General features: G+C 40.8%; 1 protein-coding gene across 1 annotated transcript in view; it reads left to right on the forward strand.

Annotated features, from left to right (window-relative positions):
- The window catches only part of LOC110527736 (metabotropic glutamate receptor 4), a 340,536-nt gene extending 330,329 nt beyond the window's left edge, over positions 1 to 10,207 (forward strand). The window contains exons 10-11 of the mRNA XM_021609206.2: positions 2,396 to 2,642; positions 8,703 to 10,207. Of these exons, the coding sequence (XP_021464881.1) occupies positions 2,396 to 2,642; positions 8,703 to 8,752 (297 nt within the window). The 3' untranslated portion in view covers positions 8,753 to 10,207. The remainder of the gene's footprint in view (positions 1 to 2,395; positions 2,643 to 8,702) is intronic.
- Positions 10,208 to 17,199: the final 6,992 nt, after the last annotated feature.

The following is a 17,199-nucleotide window of genomic DNA, read 5'->3' on the forward strand; positions in this document are numbered from 1 at the left end:
ATTGAACACTTACAGGAGATTCTGGAGTGGCGCCCGAGACAGCGTTTTCCATCAACAAAACACCAAATTATGGAATTTCTCGTGAAAGAATGGTGTCGCATCCATCCAGACACTTGTAGAATCCATGCCAAGGCGCAAATTAAGCTGTTTTGGCAGCTCGTGGTGGCCCTAAGCCCTATTAAAACACTTAATGTGGTTACCTGTGACACAGGATGGTCATAATGCTTCTTGACAGTGTCATAAAGTGTATTTTTAAGTTATTTAAAATATGATGAAAAAAAACATGATTGCAAAAAATTCATTACACAACAAAGGTCTTATGAAACAAACTTTCAAACTAAAGGAAACTTCTTGGCAGGGAAACTTTTTGATTCTCTGCCAAAATATAACGCAATATATGTCACAACAGGTGTAAATATATGGGTCGTGGCAGTGTTATGACCACATTATGACAGGTTATGACATGTCATGTCAACTGTTATGACATGGTTATGACTGTGTCATAACGTAATATGACGGTGGGTGTCAAGTAAAGTTGAACCATTAGTACAATACAGCAGCAGATAACATAAACCAAGTAATCGATCAAATAATTTCCCACTACAACTTGTCCTGATTGTCCCCGTTTATTTACTTGTTCTTAAATTAATCCATGGATAACAACTTGGGTCCTGAATCCCCCCATAAGACAGCAGAGCCAAACACAGCCCAGAGCAGAGCACTAGTGGTCTGTGTCTCCACAGCTGTGAGAGGCTCTACCACCGCTGGCATCTGCTCCTTTAACAAATCAAATCAAATCAAATGTATTTATATAGCCCTTCGTACATCAGCTGATATCTCAAAGTGCTGTACAGAAACCCAGCCTAAAACCCCAAACAGCAAGCAATGCAGGTGTAGAAGCCCGGTGGCTAGGAAAAACTGCCTAGAAAGGCCAAAACCTAGGAAGAAACCTAGAGAGGAACCAGGCTATGTGGGGTGGCCAGTCCTCTTCTGGCTGTGCCGGGTAACGTCCCATCCACTATTCTCGATGGTGCTGTACTTCACCTAGATGTTAAGCAAAGCAATCTGGAGAGAAAGCGGAGCGTCTTAGAGGGTTAGACGTAACAAAAACAAACAAAGACACACTAGCAGAAGTCTGGGGATGCTACACTATGTTGATGAAACAGCAGGAGGGAATCTCTTGCTGCGTTAAGATAGCTAGCTACGAAGGTCTAGTCAAACTGAACAGATTAGAATTATAATGGTCTCTCAGTCAAATACCTTACAGGTTAACACATTATTGATATTTATTGATTTCATTACATGTTAAACGAGATGTGTCAGTGTGGATTATGTTTGTTTTAGGTTGGGTCATACAGTGTCATGTTATAAAATAATTTGGGTCTATACCATCTTCTATTAGCCCAACCTTTAATTGCTTTTCCCTCATCAAGTTAGGTGATCAGTATTTGTAACAATGAACTGTATACATTACAATTCATACGAGCCTGTCCCTCCCATTTAATGTTCTCAATAAGATGGCCTAATTAACACAGTTCTGCTTTGCAAACACTTAAAATTGAGTGAGGGAGACTGCTGATCAGCAAGGCCCTCCCCTGTGATTCACAATGTTCAGCCATGGATAAAAAATTCATGAGGTTATTTCGTTTTTTATGGGGCAGCTTGTAGTGAATCAGAATAGGGCAGATAGGCTGGTGTTATGACATTCCGTTTTAAAGGTTGACGTGATGGCCATGTTAAAACAAGCACTGCCGAAAATCAACAAACAAGAGAGTCTTGGATGCGTGCACCGCGGTGGTGGTGGTGGTTGTGTGTGTGTGTGTGTGTGTGTGTGTGTGTGTGTGTGTGCGTGCGTGCGTGCGTGTGTAATGGGGGGTTATGAAGAGAGGATCAAGCCATCCTACCAACAGATACCTTTATTAATAATTGACTTCTGTCATGTGAAATGTAATGAATAATAGTGACCAAGAAACATGTCTCATATGCTTTAGGCTTACAGTGTATACTCTATTACACGTACTCGTTACACAGGCACAAGAACTTTGATGAAGAGTAAAGCTTTGTCATGGATTGTACGGTGTATGTTGTGTCCTTCACAAATAATTTCCGTCTCTTCATGAAGGACATACAGCAAGGACAAATGGACAGAAGTGTTTAACCGCAGATAAGGAAAGAGGGTTTGACATGAGCATTAACATCTAGAGTAAACCACCAGGGATGTGGTGGAGCAGTAACTGTCGATTCTTAGTGCTCTTTATTAACTTTAGGCAGGGAATATAGCCCGGCAGATTGTGTATGGTTCCCGACACCGGTTACATTAACCCTAATCTTAACCCTAAACTTAACCAATTTCGATCCGTAGGTCTAACAGAGTCTCCATGACATTACTTTACAGATGTACATCCAGACAACCACGCTGACCATCTCTGTGAGCCTGAGTGCATCTGTCTCTCTGGGGATGCTGTACATGCCCAAGGTCTACGTGATCCTCAGGCACCCGGAGCAGAACGTTCCCAAACGCACACGCAGCCTCAAGGCTGTGGTCACAGCTGCCACCATGTCCAACAAGTTCAACCCCAAGGCGAGCCTACGTCCCAACGGAGAAGCCAAGTCTGAGTTGTGTGAGAGCCTTGAAACACAAGGTGAGTTATAAGGTGAAGACTAATATATGCTATATATACACTGAACAAAAATATACAGTGCCTTGCGAAAGTATTCGGCCCCCTTGAACTTTGCGACCTTTTGCCACATTTCAGGCTTCAAACATAAAGATATAAAACTGTATTTTTTTGTGAAGAATCAACAACAAGTGGGACACAATCATGAAGTGGAACGACATTTATTGGATATTTCAAACTTTTTTAACAAATCAAAAACTGAAAAATTGGGCATGCAAAATTATTCAGCCCCTTTACTTTCAGTGCAGCAAACTCTCTCCAGAAGTTCAGTGAGGATCTCTGAATGATCCAATGTTGACCTAAATGACTAATGATGATAAATACAATCCACCTGTGTGTAATCAAGTCTCCGTATAAATGCACCTGCACTGTGATAGTCTCAGAGGTCCGTTAAAAGCGCAGAGAGCATCATGAAGAACAAGGAACACACCAGGCAGGTCCGAGATACAGTTGTGAAGAAGTTTAAAGCCGGATTTGGATACAAAAAGATTTCCCAAGCTTTAAACATCCCAAGGAGCACTGTGCAAGCGATAATATTGAAATGGAAGGAGTATCAGACCACTGCAAATCTACCAAGACCTGGCCGTCCCTCTAAACTTTCAGCTCATACAAGGAGAAGACTGATCAGAGATGCAGCCAAGAGGCCCATGATCACTCTGGATGAACTGCAGAGATCTACAGCTGAGGTGGGAGATTCTGTCCATAGGACAACAATCAGTCGTATATTGCACAAATATGGCCTTTATGGAAGAGTGGCAAGAAGAAAGCCATTTCTTAAAGATATACATAAAAAGTGTTGGTTAAAGTTTGCCACAAGCCACCTGGGAGACACACCAAACATGTGGAAGAAGGTGCTCTGGTCAGATGAAACCAAAATTGAACTTTTTGGCAACAATGCAAAACGTTATGTTTGGCGTAAAAGCAACACAGCTCATCACCCTGAACACACCATACCCACTGTCAAACATGGTGGTGGCAGCATCATGGTTTGGGCCTGCTTTTCTTCAGCAGGGACAGGGAAGATGGTTAAAATTGATGGGAAGATGGATGGAGCCAAATACAGGACCATTCTGGAAGAAAACCTGATGGAGTCTGCAAAAGACCTGAGACTGGGACGGAGATTTGTCTTCCAACAAGACAATGATCCAAAACATAAAGCAAAATCTACAATGGAATGGTTCAAAAATAAACATATCCAGGTGTTAGAATGGCCAAGTCAAAGTCCAGACCTGAATCCAATCGAGAATCTGTGGAAAGAACTGAAAACTGCTGTTCACAAATGCTCTCCATCCAACCTCACTGAGCTCGAGCTGTTTTGCAAGGAGGAATGGGAAAAAATGTCAGTCTCTCGATGTGCAAAACTGATAGAGACATACCCCAAGCGACTTACAGCTGTAATCGCAGCAAAAGGTGGCGCTACAAACTATTAACTTAAGGGGGCTGAATAATTTAGCACGCCCAATTTTTCAGTTTTTGATTTGTTAAAAAAGTTTGAAATATCCAATAAATGTCATTCCACTTCATGATTGTGTCCCACTTGTTGTTGATTCTTCACAAAAAATACAGTTTTATATCTTTATGTTTGAAGCCTGAAATGTGGCAAAAGGTCGCAAAGTTCAAGGGGGCCGAATACTTTCGCAAGGCACTGTAAATGCAACGTGCAATAATTTCAAAGATTTTACTGAGTTACAGTTCATATGAGGAAATCAGTCAATTGAAATACATTAATTCGGCACTATTCTATGGATTTCACATGACTGGGAATACAGATATGCCTCTGTTGGTCACAGATACCTTATTAAAAGAAATGGGCCTCTCAATGGGCCTCATGATCTCGTCACGATATTTCTGTACATTCAAATTGCCATAGATAAAATGGAATTGTGTTCGTTGTCCGTAGCTTGTGCCTGCCCATACCATAACCCCAATGCCACCATTGGGCACTCTTTTCACAACGTTGACATCAGCACACTGCTCACCCACAATTATCTAAAACAACGCTGGAGGCGGCTTATGGTAGAGAAATGAATTTCTTATTCTCTGGCAACATTCCTGCAGTCAGCATGCCACTTGCACACTCCCTCAAAACTTGAGACATCTGTGGCATTGTTGTGTGACAAAACTACACATTTTAGAGTGGCCTTTTATTGTCCCCAGCATAAGGTGCACCTGTGTAATGAGCATGCTGTTTAATCAGCTTCTTGATATGCTTCACCTTATTTCAGGTTATGAAATATGGGACCAACACTTTACATGTTGTGTTTATATTGTTGTTCAGTGTACATGTCAGCCTTGGCTGAGAGCACCCTTGTGTGTCTTTAAATGTTAAATGTATTTTACCCTTCAGGCACTGTAAATGACGTGAATAAATTGGTTTAAGAGGTGGAAAGCAAAGTCTCCAAATCATTATTTACTGGCCACCTTGCGTCGTTGTTATTTTAAACTTCGATTGATGTAGGAAATGAGCTGCCATTTTTTATTTTAAGTCCGTTTGTGAGTTGAGGGAGGCATTAAAACATTCCATGATAAGCTCAAAATCTCCACTGTGTGTGGATATCATTAAGGAGGGCATTAATACCAGGAGTGGTGTACTGTATAGTCCTACTTCACCAGATACCTCAACGCCATACACAATTAACCTATTGTATTGTATTGAATGTATGAGATCCATTTCAAAGCTTGTTATACACCATATATAATAACAACCATGTTTTATTTTAGAATTTCAACGCATTCAGTTGGCTATCACAGAAAGACACTGTTCAATATGCTGAACAGGTATATTTTCAGCAGTTTGGCTCAGATTTGTGGCTTTGTGCTCAAAGCCCGGTGTAATTAATTGAGAGGTAAATGAGTTTCCTTTCTGAACCAGCTGAACCTCTCTCTGCTTGAGTCCATCTCCCTCTAATTTCAATAGCAATAAAAATGCTTAGTGGTTTCTGGGACAGACTCTGGCTTTATACAACTGTGGTAAATAGTGATTTCAACCATTGACTCAGCAGAAAATGTCTCAGGTGATGGCCAAAACACTCATCCACACAGCTGGCTCGCTTCCCTCAGAAAAGAAAAGAGGGGACTAAGTCGGTAATGTCTGTCAATAGAGATAGACTCCCTGTTTGTAGGTAAATCTTCATGACGGATGCATATCGTGATGATTCACTGAGAGCTAGCCTACAGTATTTTGGGGATTATTTAGCCCCTGCAATTTTTATTCCACTGATAACAAAAGTACAGAGATGTTCCCCAAAAATACATTGTAGACAATTTACTGTAGTTGTTTATATTGAATGCAACATTGCAAATATTTGATGGCAAAAGGACGAGGATGCTGAGCATGGTGTGGCGTTACATAACATCTACACATAGGCCTTTATCTTAAAAACATTTATTTAGTTTAACGACAACAGTGACAATCTAACAATCAGTGAGGAGAGGGAGATTGGGCGTGCAAAATTATTCAGCCCCTTTACTTTCAGTGCAGCAAACTCTCATCAGAAGTTCAGTGAGGATCTCTGAATGATCCAATGTTGACCTAAATGACTAATGATGATAAATACAATCCACCTGTGTGTAATCAAGTCTCCGTATAAATGCACCTGCACTGTGATAGTCTCAGAGGTCCGTTGAAAGCGCAGAGAGCATCATGAAGAATAAGGAACACACCAGGCAGGTCCGAGATACTGTTGTGAAGAAGTTTAAAGCCGGATTTGGATACAAAAAGATTTCCCAAGCTTTAAACATCCCAAGGAGCACTGTGCAAGCAATAATATTGAAATGGAAGGAGTATCAGACCACTGCAAATCTACCAAGACCTGGCCGTCCCTCTAAACTTTCAGCTCATAAAAGGAGAAGACTGATCAGAGATGCAGCCAAGAGGCCCATGATCACTCTGGATGAACTGCAGAGATCTACAGCTGGTGGGAGGTGGGAGACTCTGTCCATAGGACAACAATCAGTCGTATATTGCACAAATCTGGCCTTTATGGAAGAGTGGCAAGAAGAAAGCCATTTCTTAAAGATATACATAAAAAGTGTCGTTTAAAGTTTGCCACAAGCCACCTGGGAGACACACCAAACATGTGGAAGCAGGTGCTCTGGTCAGATGAAACCAAAATGGAACTTTTTGGCAACAATGCAAAACGTTATGTTTGGTGTAAAAGCAACACAGCTGAACACACCATCCCCACTGTCAAACATGGTGGTGGCAGCATCATGGTTTGGGCCTGCTTTTCTTCAGCAGGGACAGGGAAGATGGTTAAAATTGATGGGAAGATGGATGGAGCCAAATACAGGACCATTCTGGAAGAAAACCTGATGGAGTCTGCAAAAGACCTGAGACTGGGACGGAGATTTGTCTTCCAACAAGACAATGATCCAAAGCATAAAGCAAAATCTACAATGGAATGGTTCAAAAATAAACATATCCAGGTGTTAGAATGGCCAAGTCAAAGTCCAGACCTGAATCCAATCGAGAATCTGTGGAAAGAACTGAAAACTGCTGTTCACAAATGCTCTCCATCCAACCTCACTGAGCTCGAGCTGTTTTGCAAGGAGGAGTGGGAAAAAAATTCAGTCTCTCGATGTGCAAAACTGATAGAGACATACCCCAAGCGACTTACAGCTGTAATCGCAGTAAAAGGTGGCGCTACAAAGTATTAACTTAAGAGGGCTGAATAATTTTGCACGCCCAATTTTTCAGTTTTTGATTTGTTAAAAAAGTTTGAAATATCCAATAAATGTCGTTCCACTTCATGATTGTGTCCCACTTGTTGTTGATTCTTCACAAAAAAAATACAGTTTTATATCTTTATGTTTGAAGCCTGAAATGTGGCAAAAGGTTGCAAAGTTCAAGGGGGCCGAATACTTTCGCAAGGCACTGTATACAGTGTAGACATTGTTGATGTTGTAAATGACTATTGTAGCTGGAAATGGCAGATTTTTTATTCAGCTGTGCTAACATAATTGCAAAAGGGTTTTCTAATCATCAATCAGCCTTTTAAAATGATAAACTTGGATTAGCCAAAACAACTTTCTATTGGAACACAGGACTGGTGGTTGCTGATAATGGGCCTCTGTCCACCTATGTAGATATTCCATAAAAAAATCTGCCATTTCCAGCTACAAAAGTCATTTACAATATGAACAATGGACTTTATTGACCACTGTATTTTTGACCAATTTGATGTTATTTTAATGTACACACACACTACTGTTCAAACACATACACTGAGTATTCCATACATTAAGAACACCTTCCTAATATTGATTCCTCCCTCCTTCAGAACATCCTCAATTTTTCAGTGCATGGACTCTACAAGCTGTCAAAAGTGTTCCAAGTGGATGCTGGCTCATGTTGACTCAAATGCTTCACACAGTTGTGTCAAGTTGGCTGGGTATCCTTTGGGTGGTGGACATTTATTGATACAAACGGGAAACTGTTGATTGTGAAGAACCCAGCAGCGTTTCAGTTCTTGACACAAACTCGTGCACCAGGCACCAACTGCCATACCCCGTTCAAAGGCACTTCAATTTTTTGTCTTGCTCATTCACCCTCTGAATTGCACACATAAGTACATCATCCATGTCTCAATTGTCTCAAGGCTTAAAAATCCTTCTTTAACCCATCTCCTCCCCTTCATCTACACTGATAGAAGTGGATTTAACAAGTGACATCAGTAAGGGATCATTGCTTTCACCTGGATTCACCTGGTCAGTCTATGTCATGGAAAGAGCAGGTGTTCATAATGTTTTGTATACTCAGTGTACCTACAGATACATCTATATATGAAACTTGGTCCAACCTGTAGCTGAAACGACATGGTATTTACTCTTAGGTGGATACAACATAATTTATGTTTCTGGATATGTCATCATTGATATCCACCTGTCAATGTACTAAGCACAAAGTAGAAATGCTGTACCACTACTTACAAACCACAGTGTATACAGTACAGCAATAACTTTGACGTTGCGCTGACCTTGTCTCTACGTTGATCTCATCTCCTTCTTTCTCTTCTCTTTCAGCTTTCACCACAAAACAAACATACATCAGCTACAGCAACCATGCAATCTAGGAGAGGAAGGCCATCGTCATTGCTCAGGATGGTCACCTCGTGGAACATTTTCTTATGCAGTGGAAATTGGGGGAAAAATAGAGCAAGAAAGTGGACATGGGACATGTGAGGATCACTAAAGAATTTCATAGGGAGTAGCCATTGTTAAGGACGGAGAAAAGACAAACAGAGATGCAGGAAGGGACCCTCAGGGGACCCCAACAGAACAAATACAGTATAATTGTGATGTTCCATCTTGTGTTGGCCATGGCAGACAAGACAAACACTTCCCTCCTGGCCAGAGTCCAGAGTACAGAGAGGATTCATGCAGGATGGGGCTTCTAATCCCTTCTTGTTGTTTACATTGCTGCGTTACCTTCTCTTTCACTATGACTTCCCATCTCAAGCTGATAATTGAAAGAATCTGTTTAGGTGTGTGCAATTCGCAATGTTGTAGTCTGCCAGTGTTGTCATCAGTAAGTGACATTGCTCTCAGTGCTTCGGGAAGTTGCAGAAACACCAGTTTAAGAGTGGTCCGTCCTTAAATGTCTAGGAAGACTTTAAATCATGTAATTGTTAAAATATATACTTCTAAAAGTATTCCAGTTTTTTTTTTAAATACTGGATGGAAAAAATTATTCCAACAATGCAGGATACTTGTACTCCATCATAAAAAAAATATAATGATGTTGACAACAAAGAATATGGTCATTATTGATTTTAAGCATGCCAGTTTGAACATCCTGTGTTGTGTTGTTAAAAAAATAATATTTAGAATGCGTTCAAACTATGTTGCAGTGTCGTTCCCATTGTTTGGGCCTGAGCCTATTGTACGTATTCTCCAAACTGGTCTAGTGATTGATCTTTGTTTATTTGTGCTAAAGTGAGGCCCCTAAAGTGAGGCCCTACAGTGAAATACCATAGCTGACCCCAATCCATTTCCACCAGCTATACTCCTGGTCACACATAGAGGTTTTCATTGATTGATATGATTTATTTAAGCACCATACACCTACCAGTGCCCAGTCCACATGGGATAACACAACACTACTAAATACAATTGTCCTTTTACTCAAGGTACAGCTAAGTTGTACAGATCTAAATCCATTAAAATGGAGGTAAAGTATGCACTGGCGAGTTGCCACACAGTATTCATTCACCCAAGATGATATCCATCACGAGACTAATTCATCACACAAAAAAAATGTCATCTCTGAGGACTGTCATGTTCTGTAAAATGCTTCAGGGATATGTTCGTATACTTTATGACTGATGCCTCAAGCTGCAGAAAATAACCTACTCAAGACAAAATGCAAAAGGATCCAGTACTCATTTCAGTCGCCTACAGCTCTCTGAATAAATACAATATATGACCAAAAGTATATGGACACCTGATCGTCGAACATCTCGTTCCAAAATCATGGTCATTAATATGGGGTTGGTCCCCCCTTTGCTGCTGTAACAGCCTATGCTCTTCTGGGATGGCTTTCCACTAGATGTTGGAACATTGCTTCGAGGACTTGCTTCAATTCAGCCACAAGAGCATGAGTGAGGTAGGGCACTGATGTTGGGCGATTAGGCCTGGCGGGTTAAGGTCAGGGCTCTGTGCAGGCTAGTCAAGGTCTTCCATACTGGTTTCAACAAACCATTTGTCAGGCTGAAACAGGAAAGGGCCTTCCCCAAACTGTTGCCACAAAATTGGAAGCACAGAATAATCTAGTAAGTCATTGTGTGCTGTAGCGTTAAGATTTCCCATCATCACTGGAACTAAGGGGCCTAGCCCGAACCATGAAAAATAGCCCCAGACCGTTATTCCTCCTCCACCAATCTTTGAATGTGGCACTATGCATCCAGGCAGGTAGCGTTCTCCTGGCAACCGCCAAACCCAGATTTGTCCATTGGACTGCCAGATGGTGAAGCAAGATTCATCACTCCAGAGAACTCTTTTCCACTGCTCCAGTCCTATGGCAGCAAGCTTTACACCACTCCAGCCGACACTTGGCATTGCGAATGGTGATCTTAGGCTTGTGTGTCACTGCTTGGCCATGGAAACCCATTTCATGAACAGTACTTGTGCTGACGTTGCTTCCAGAGGCAGTTTGGAACTTGGTAGTGTTTCAGCACTCAGCGGTCACGTTCTGTGAGCTTGTGTGGCCTACCACTTCGAGGCTGAGCCGTTGTTACTCCTAGACGTTTCCACTTCACAATAACAGCACTTACAGTAGACTGGGGCCGCTCTAGCAGGGCAGAAATTTGACAAATGCCTTTTTGGAAAGGTGGCATCCTATGACGGTGCCACATTGAAAGTCACTGGGTTCTTCAGTATGTTCATTCTACTGCTAATGTTTGTCTATGGTGATTGCATGGCTGTGCGCGCAATTGTATACACCTGTCAGCAACGGGTGGGGCTGAAATAGCAAAATCCACTCATTTCAAGGGTTGTCCACATTCTTTTGTATATATAGTTTATATCAGAGGTGGGTTCTGTAAATCTGAGCAGCCCTTTCGTTTTTCTAGGGAAAAATTGTGAGGTCACTTGTGATGTGAATTCAATGCTTCTTTTCCATCTATCCCTCTGTATTACTTTGAACACCAGTTGTGTTGCAGAAATAAAAATAATTTGAGTGCTGACTAAATTAGTTAATGTATGTTATTAAATAGATTGATGATGTCTGCTTTTATGTCCCGACAAAACTGAAAAGGGAAAAATGTGAACAAAAAATAAACAGTGCCTGACTATCTGACTATGTATTTGTAAAACCTATTGAAAACTAATGAAGTGTGTGGAGCATGTCCAGTTATTTTTATATACAAAATCACATTTCTAATTAAAATGTTTTTAAAATTCCAAGCCTCTCTTTGTTTTCTCTCAGTATTGCATTTTTATTGCATTTTTATGACCGAAAGAGTCTGTTGTTCAGAACGAGAAACAGTAAAGTAATAATTGACTGTAAAAGTGCAACATTTGCCTGTTCCGTATGAGAGGAGGCCTCGCTCCCCTGGTCTGGAGAAGTAGTCAGACATGTCAGATAGAGAGGGAGAGAGAGAGAGAGTGATAAAGTGATGTTATTCATTTAGATGCAGGAAGTCCGGGAAGATTCAGGCTATGACCAGATCATGTTATGTAGATAAGCCAAGGAAAGATGTATTTTTAAAAATAAGTAAAAATTATTTGAAAAATTAATAAATGCAGGGTATAACTGCAGAATGTTCTGTATTTTCCATTGACAAGGCAAAGTAAAGACAGTACAGTATGAAGATAGGTAGAAACTGCTTCTCCAATAGAAATCCCACGATCACGCTTCAAGGCAATGTCATGGGCAGAAACATGTCATCAGGTCTAACCGTCTTCTCACGCCAAACTATGAATGTGCAGGCCATCAAATCAAAGGCACTCCTTTGATATAAAGTTGTTTTTGAGAAAATAGGACATTTGAAAATGTGTCAGTTTGTCACTTTCTGTCACGACTTCCACCGAAGTCGGCTCCTCTCCTTGTTCGGGCGGCGTTCAGCGATCGACGTCACCGGCTTTCTAGCCATCGCCGCTCCATTTCTCATTTTCCATTGGTTTTGTCTCGTCCCATTACACACATGGTTTTCATTCCATAATTACTGCATGTATTTAGTCCTCTGTTTCCCCTCCATGTCTTTGTGTGTAATTGTTTGTTTGTGATGTGGATTATTGTCGGGCGCTTTACTTTTGCCATGTTCCTTGTTTTTGGCACATTATTGTTTTTATGTGCTGTATTTTGTGGAACGGAATTCAAGTGCGCCTGTTCACGACACTCTGCTCTCCTGCACCTGACTTCGCCTCCTGTACACACCGTTGACAATTTCACAAGGTTGGAGTAATAAGATGTTCAACTACTTAAGACTCAAATCTAGGTTGTGCCTTTAGATTTCGAGAAACAACTAAGGAAGAATGGGAAGTCAATGAAAGAAGTGAAACAAACCCCGGGTTGGTCTGCTTCGCAAGCGTTCCTGGAAGTCTCACGATGTTGCACCTCTGGGTTTAGAAAGTCTGTGCTATTACATTAACTTAACTGGTGAAATAATATCACTATTTGGCTAAAAACCAAACCAACAATCACACAAACTTGGTATCACTTTATAATTACTCCACGTAATAAAGCATTTATATTGGAATAGTAAATAGTTTATTCATCATTTCTTAATCATCACTCCCACATTTGCAAATGTTAGTAACCTAGTTGTTCACACATTTATAAGCAACTTTTAAAGTATTTAATAATGATTCATGAGATCATTAGCCTCTAGTGACACCCCATCCCATCATCATCTGACACTAATTAGCATAACGCAACGGACATAAATCTTCCTAGAAAATATTCCTATTCATGAAAATCACAAGTGAAATATATTGGAACACAGCTTAGCCTTTTGTTAATGAAGTATTTTTGTGTGGTGTGGGCTACTAAATTATATTAATCCTCTGAGTGACAAATGTAATTTCTATCAGCAGTGCATGATTCTGTAATGGTTTTCTTCATCTGAACGAGAGGCGGACCAAAGCGCAGCGTGGTTGTTTTGATTCATGTTTTAATCAATCACTTCACATGAACAAACTAACAAAAACAAGAAATGTGAAAACTCAAAACAGTCCTATCTGGTGCAAACACAGAGACAGGAACAATCACCCACAAACACACAGTGAAACCCAGGCTACCTAAGTATGATTCTCAATCAGAGACAACTAATGACACCTGCCTCTGATTGAGAACCATACTAGGCCGAAACATAGAAATACCCAAATCATAGAAAAACAAACATAGACTGCCCACCCCAAATCACGCCCTGGCCATACTAAATAATGACAAAACAAAAGGAAATAAAGGTCAAAACGTGACAGATTCTCCTTATGGTCTCAAAGTGGCCCCTAGAACATATCAATGGTTAATAAATATTTTATCTTAGGGCTAGGTGTTCCGTCAGCGGGACACCTGCCGACAACATCCGGTGAAATTGGAAGGCGGCAATTCAAAATAATATTCGTAAAATTAAACATTCATGACAAAACAAGTGTCTTATATTATTTAAAAGCTTAACTTCTTGTTAATCTAACTGCGTTGTCAGATTTCAAAAGGGCTTTACGGCAAAAGCATACCATGCAATTGTCAGTTGACAGTGCCCCACATCAACATATTTTTCAACCAGCTTCACAAAATTACAAATAGCGATTAAATAAATCACTTACCTTTGAAGATCGTCCTCTGTTTGCAATTCCAAGGGTCCCAGCTCCAACATGACTGGTCATTTTGTTCGATAAAATCCTTCTTTATATCCCAAGAAGTCTGTTTAGTTGGCACCATTGATTTCAGTAATCCACTCGTTCAACATGCAGACAAAGGAGTCCTAAAGACTACCAGTAAACTTTGTCCAAACAAGTCAAACAACATTTCTATTTAATGCTCAGGTACTCTAGAATGTAAATAAACTATAGTATTTCACACGGAAAGTAGTATGTTCAATAGGAAATTAAAAATGTGCGCACCCTCTCCCTCTCGCGCCGAAAGACCAATTTGCTCCAGGTGGTCCACTAACAAATTCTCCAAATACTTGTTAGTTTTTCAAAAAACAAGCCTGAAACCTTAAATAAAGACTGTTGACATCTAGTGGAAGCCATAGGAATTGCAATCTGGGTGACGGAGTTACATAGAAACAATAGGTTTCCATAATAAGAGCCAGGGAGCTCAACAACAAAAAATTCTGGTCTGATTTTCTTCTGATTTTTGTCTGCCAAATCAATTCTATTATAGTCTCAGACATTACTTTAACAGTTTTCGAAACTTCAAAATGATTTCTATCCAATGCAACCCATTATGTGCATATCCTGGATTCTGGGCCTGAGTTTCAGGCAGTTTACTTTGGGCACGTCTTACAGGTGTAAATTCAGGAAACTAGACCCTAGCCCTAAGAAGTAAATATTTATGAGGTAAGGAAACAAATACCTGAATACATTATTTTGCTGAACTATCCCAGTACATTTAAAGAGTTACTACCTACAGTATAAATGCCCAGTAAAGGCGCAGCCAAACAAAGCCATGTGTGAAAATAGTCTGCAGTTAAAAGGCTGAAGCACTGGAAGCGTTTAAATGTTATACATGTAAAATGTCTACCTGCAAATCATACATGTAACATTTCTACCTCAATCCCAGGCAGGTAACCTAGTGGTTAGAGTGTTGGGCCACTAACTGAAAGGTTGTGAGATTGAATCCCCGAGCTGACAAGGTAAAATATGCTGTTATGTCCCTGAACAAGGCAATTAACTGTTCCTAGACTGTCAATGTAAATAATAATTTGTTTTTAATTAACTGACTTACCTGGTTAAATTTAAAAATATATACCAGCACTAATGAGGGAATAAACATCTAAAGAGAAAAATGGTCCAGTCCGGCCAGCTGTTGTCTGTCGGCTACATCTTCCTGTTTTATGATTAGATCGTGTTTGCGTGGTTGACAACATTAGCAAAACATTCACATTACAACTCTTCCTCAAGTCCACTACAGTTTTTGAGAATACAATGTTCAATATATTTCCTTTCCTGTGTTGTATGCTTATTACTTTACCATTGATATGTTCTATTTTGAGATCTTAAGGAGCATCAGGTAGTTACTGGAATGACTACCAATGTCCATATTTTTAAAAATAAAAGCCCACACTTTAGATGATGCCATGCAACAAGACCTAACAAATGTTTGGTAAATAATAATAATAATAATAATTGCCAGAGAAGCCGGTGTTTGAGGGATATATTGGCACGGGTGTTGTTATGACCGAGATGAAGCCGAGGGCCGGCGAACCCTGCCAATATATCCTCCAAACACCGGCCTCTCAGGCATTGTCACTTTTATTCAATGGGTCACCAACATATTCAAATAATGATTTACATATTGTCATTTTTTAAAATACATTTATTCATACTATTTCATCCTTACACAAGGTATAGTCCTGACACAAATCTAGAGTTGCTACCCAAGCCAGCTGGTCGTTCATTTTATTAGTTTGGTTGCCAGAAGCACGTCCCAGTCTTTTTGTTCTATATCTACAGCTCATTCGGAATGTATTCATACCCTTTGACTTTTTCCACATTTTGTTATGTTACAGCCTAATTCTAAAATTGATTCAATAGTCCCCCCCCCCCTCTTTAATCTACACACAATACCCCATAATGACAAAGTAAAAAAACGTTTTTTTAGAAATTTCTACAAAATGTATTAAAATTAAAAAAACATTTACATAAGTATTCACACCATTTACTCAGTACCTTGTTGAAGCACCTTTGGCAGCAATTACAGCCTCGAGTCTTCTTGGGTATGGCACCACATGCTAGGCACACCTGTATTTGGGGAATTTCTCCCATTCTTCTCTGAAGATCCTCTCAAGCTCTGTCACAATTGGATGGGGAGCATCGCTGCACAGCTATTTTCAGTTCTCTCCAGAGATGTTCGATCAAAATCAAGTCCGGGGTCTGGCAGTGCCACTCAAGGACATTCCGAGACTCCTGTTGTCTTGGCTGTGTGCTTAGGGCCGTTGTCCTGTTGGAAGGTGAACTTTCACCCCAGCCAGAGGTCTGGAGCAGGTTTTCATCAAGGATCAATCTGTACTTAGCTCCATTCATCTTTCCCTCGATGCTGACTGGTGTCCCAGTCCCTGCCGCTGAAAAACATCCCCACAGCATGATGCTACCACCACCATGCATCACCTTAGGGATGGTGCCAGGTTTCCTCTAGACGTGACGCTTGTCATTCAGGCCAAAGGGTTTAATCTTTTTTTCTTCAGAATAGAATAGAGAATCTTGTTTCTCATGGTCTCAGAGTCCTTTTGGCAAACTCCAATTGGGCTGTCATGTGCCTTTTACTGAGGAGAGGCTTCCGTCTGGCTACTCTACAATAAAGGCCTGATTGGTGGAGTGCTGCAGAGATGGTTGTCCTTCTGGAAGGTTCTCCCATCTCCACAGAGGTACTCATTGTTGTCAGTGATCAGGCCTACCACTGTTGTGTCATCAGCAAATGTAATGATGGTGTTGGAGTCGTGTTTCGCCACGCAGTTGTGCATAAACAGGGAATACTGGAGGGGACTAAGTACACACCGCTGAGGGGCCCCAGTTTTAAGGATCAGCGTGGCAGACGTGTTGTTGTCTACTCTTATCTCCTGGGGGCGGCCCGTCAGGAAGTCCAGGATCCAGTTGCAGAGGGAGGTGTTTAGTCCCAGGGTCCTTAGCTTAGTGAAGAGCTTCGTGGGAACTATGGTGTTGAACGCTGAGCTATAGTCGATTAACAACATTCTCACATAGGTGTTTCTTTGTCCAGGTGAGAAAGGGCAGTGTGGAGTGTGATTGAGATTGCATAATCTGTGGATCTGTTGGGGTAGGTTGTAACGATCAATGAGTGAATAGGTGTGGAGTCAGGCGCAGAGAGCAAAGGATGCGGGAAAAACACGCTTTAATG

Source organism: Oncorhynchus mykiss, chromosome 7, assembly GCF_013265735.2.
Source record: "Oncorhynchus mykiss isolate Arlee chromosome 7, USDA_OmykA_1.1, whole genome shotgun sequence".
NCBI classification, from domain to species: domain Eukaryota; kingdom Metazoa; phylum Chordata; class Actinopteri; order Salmoniformes; family Salmonidae; genus Oncorhynchus; species Oncorhynchus mykiss.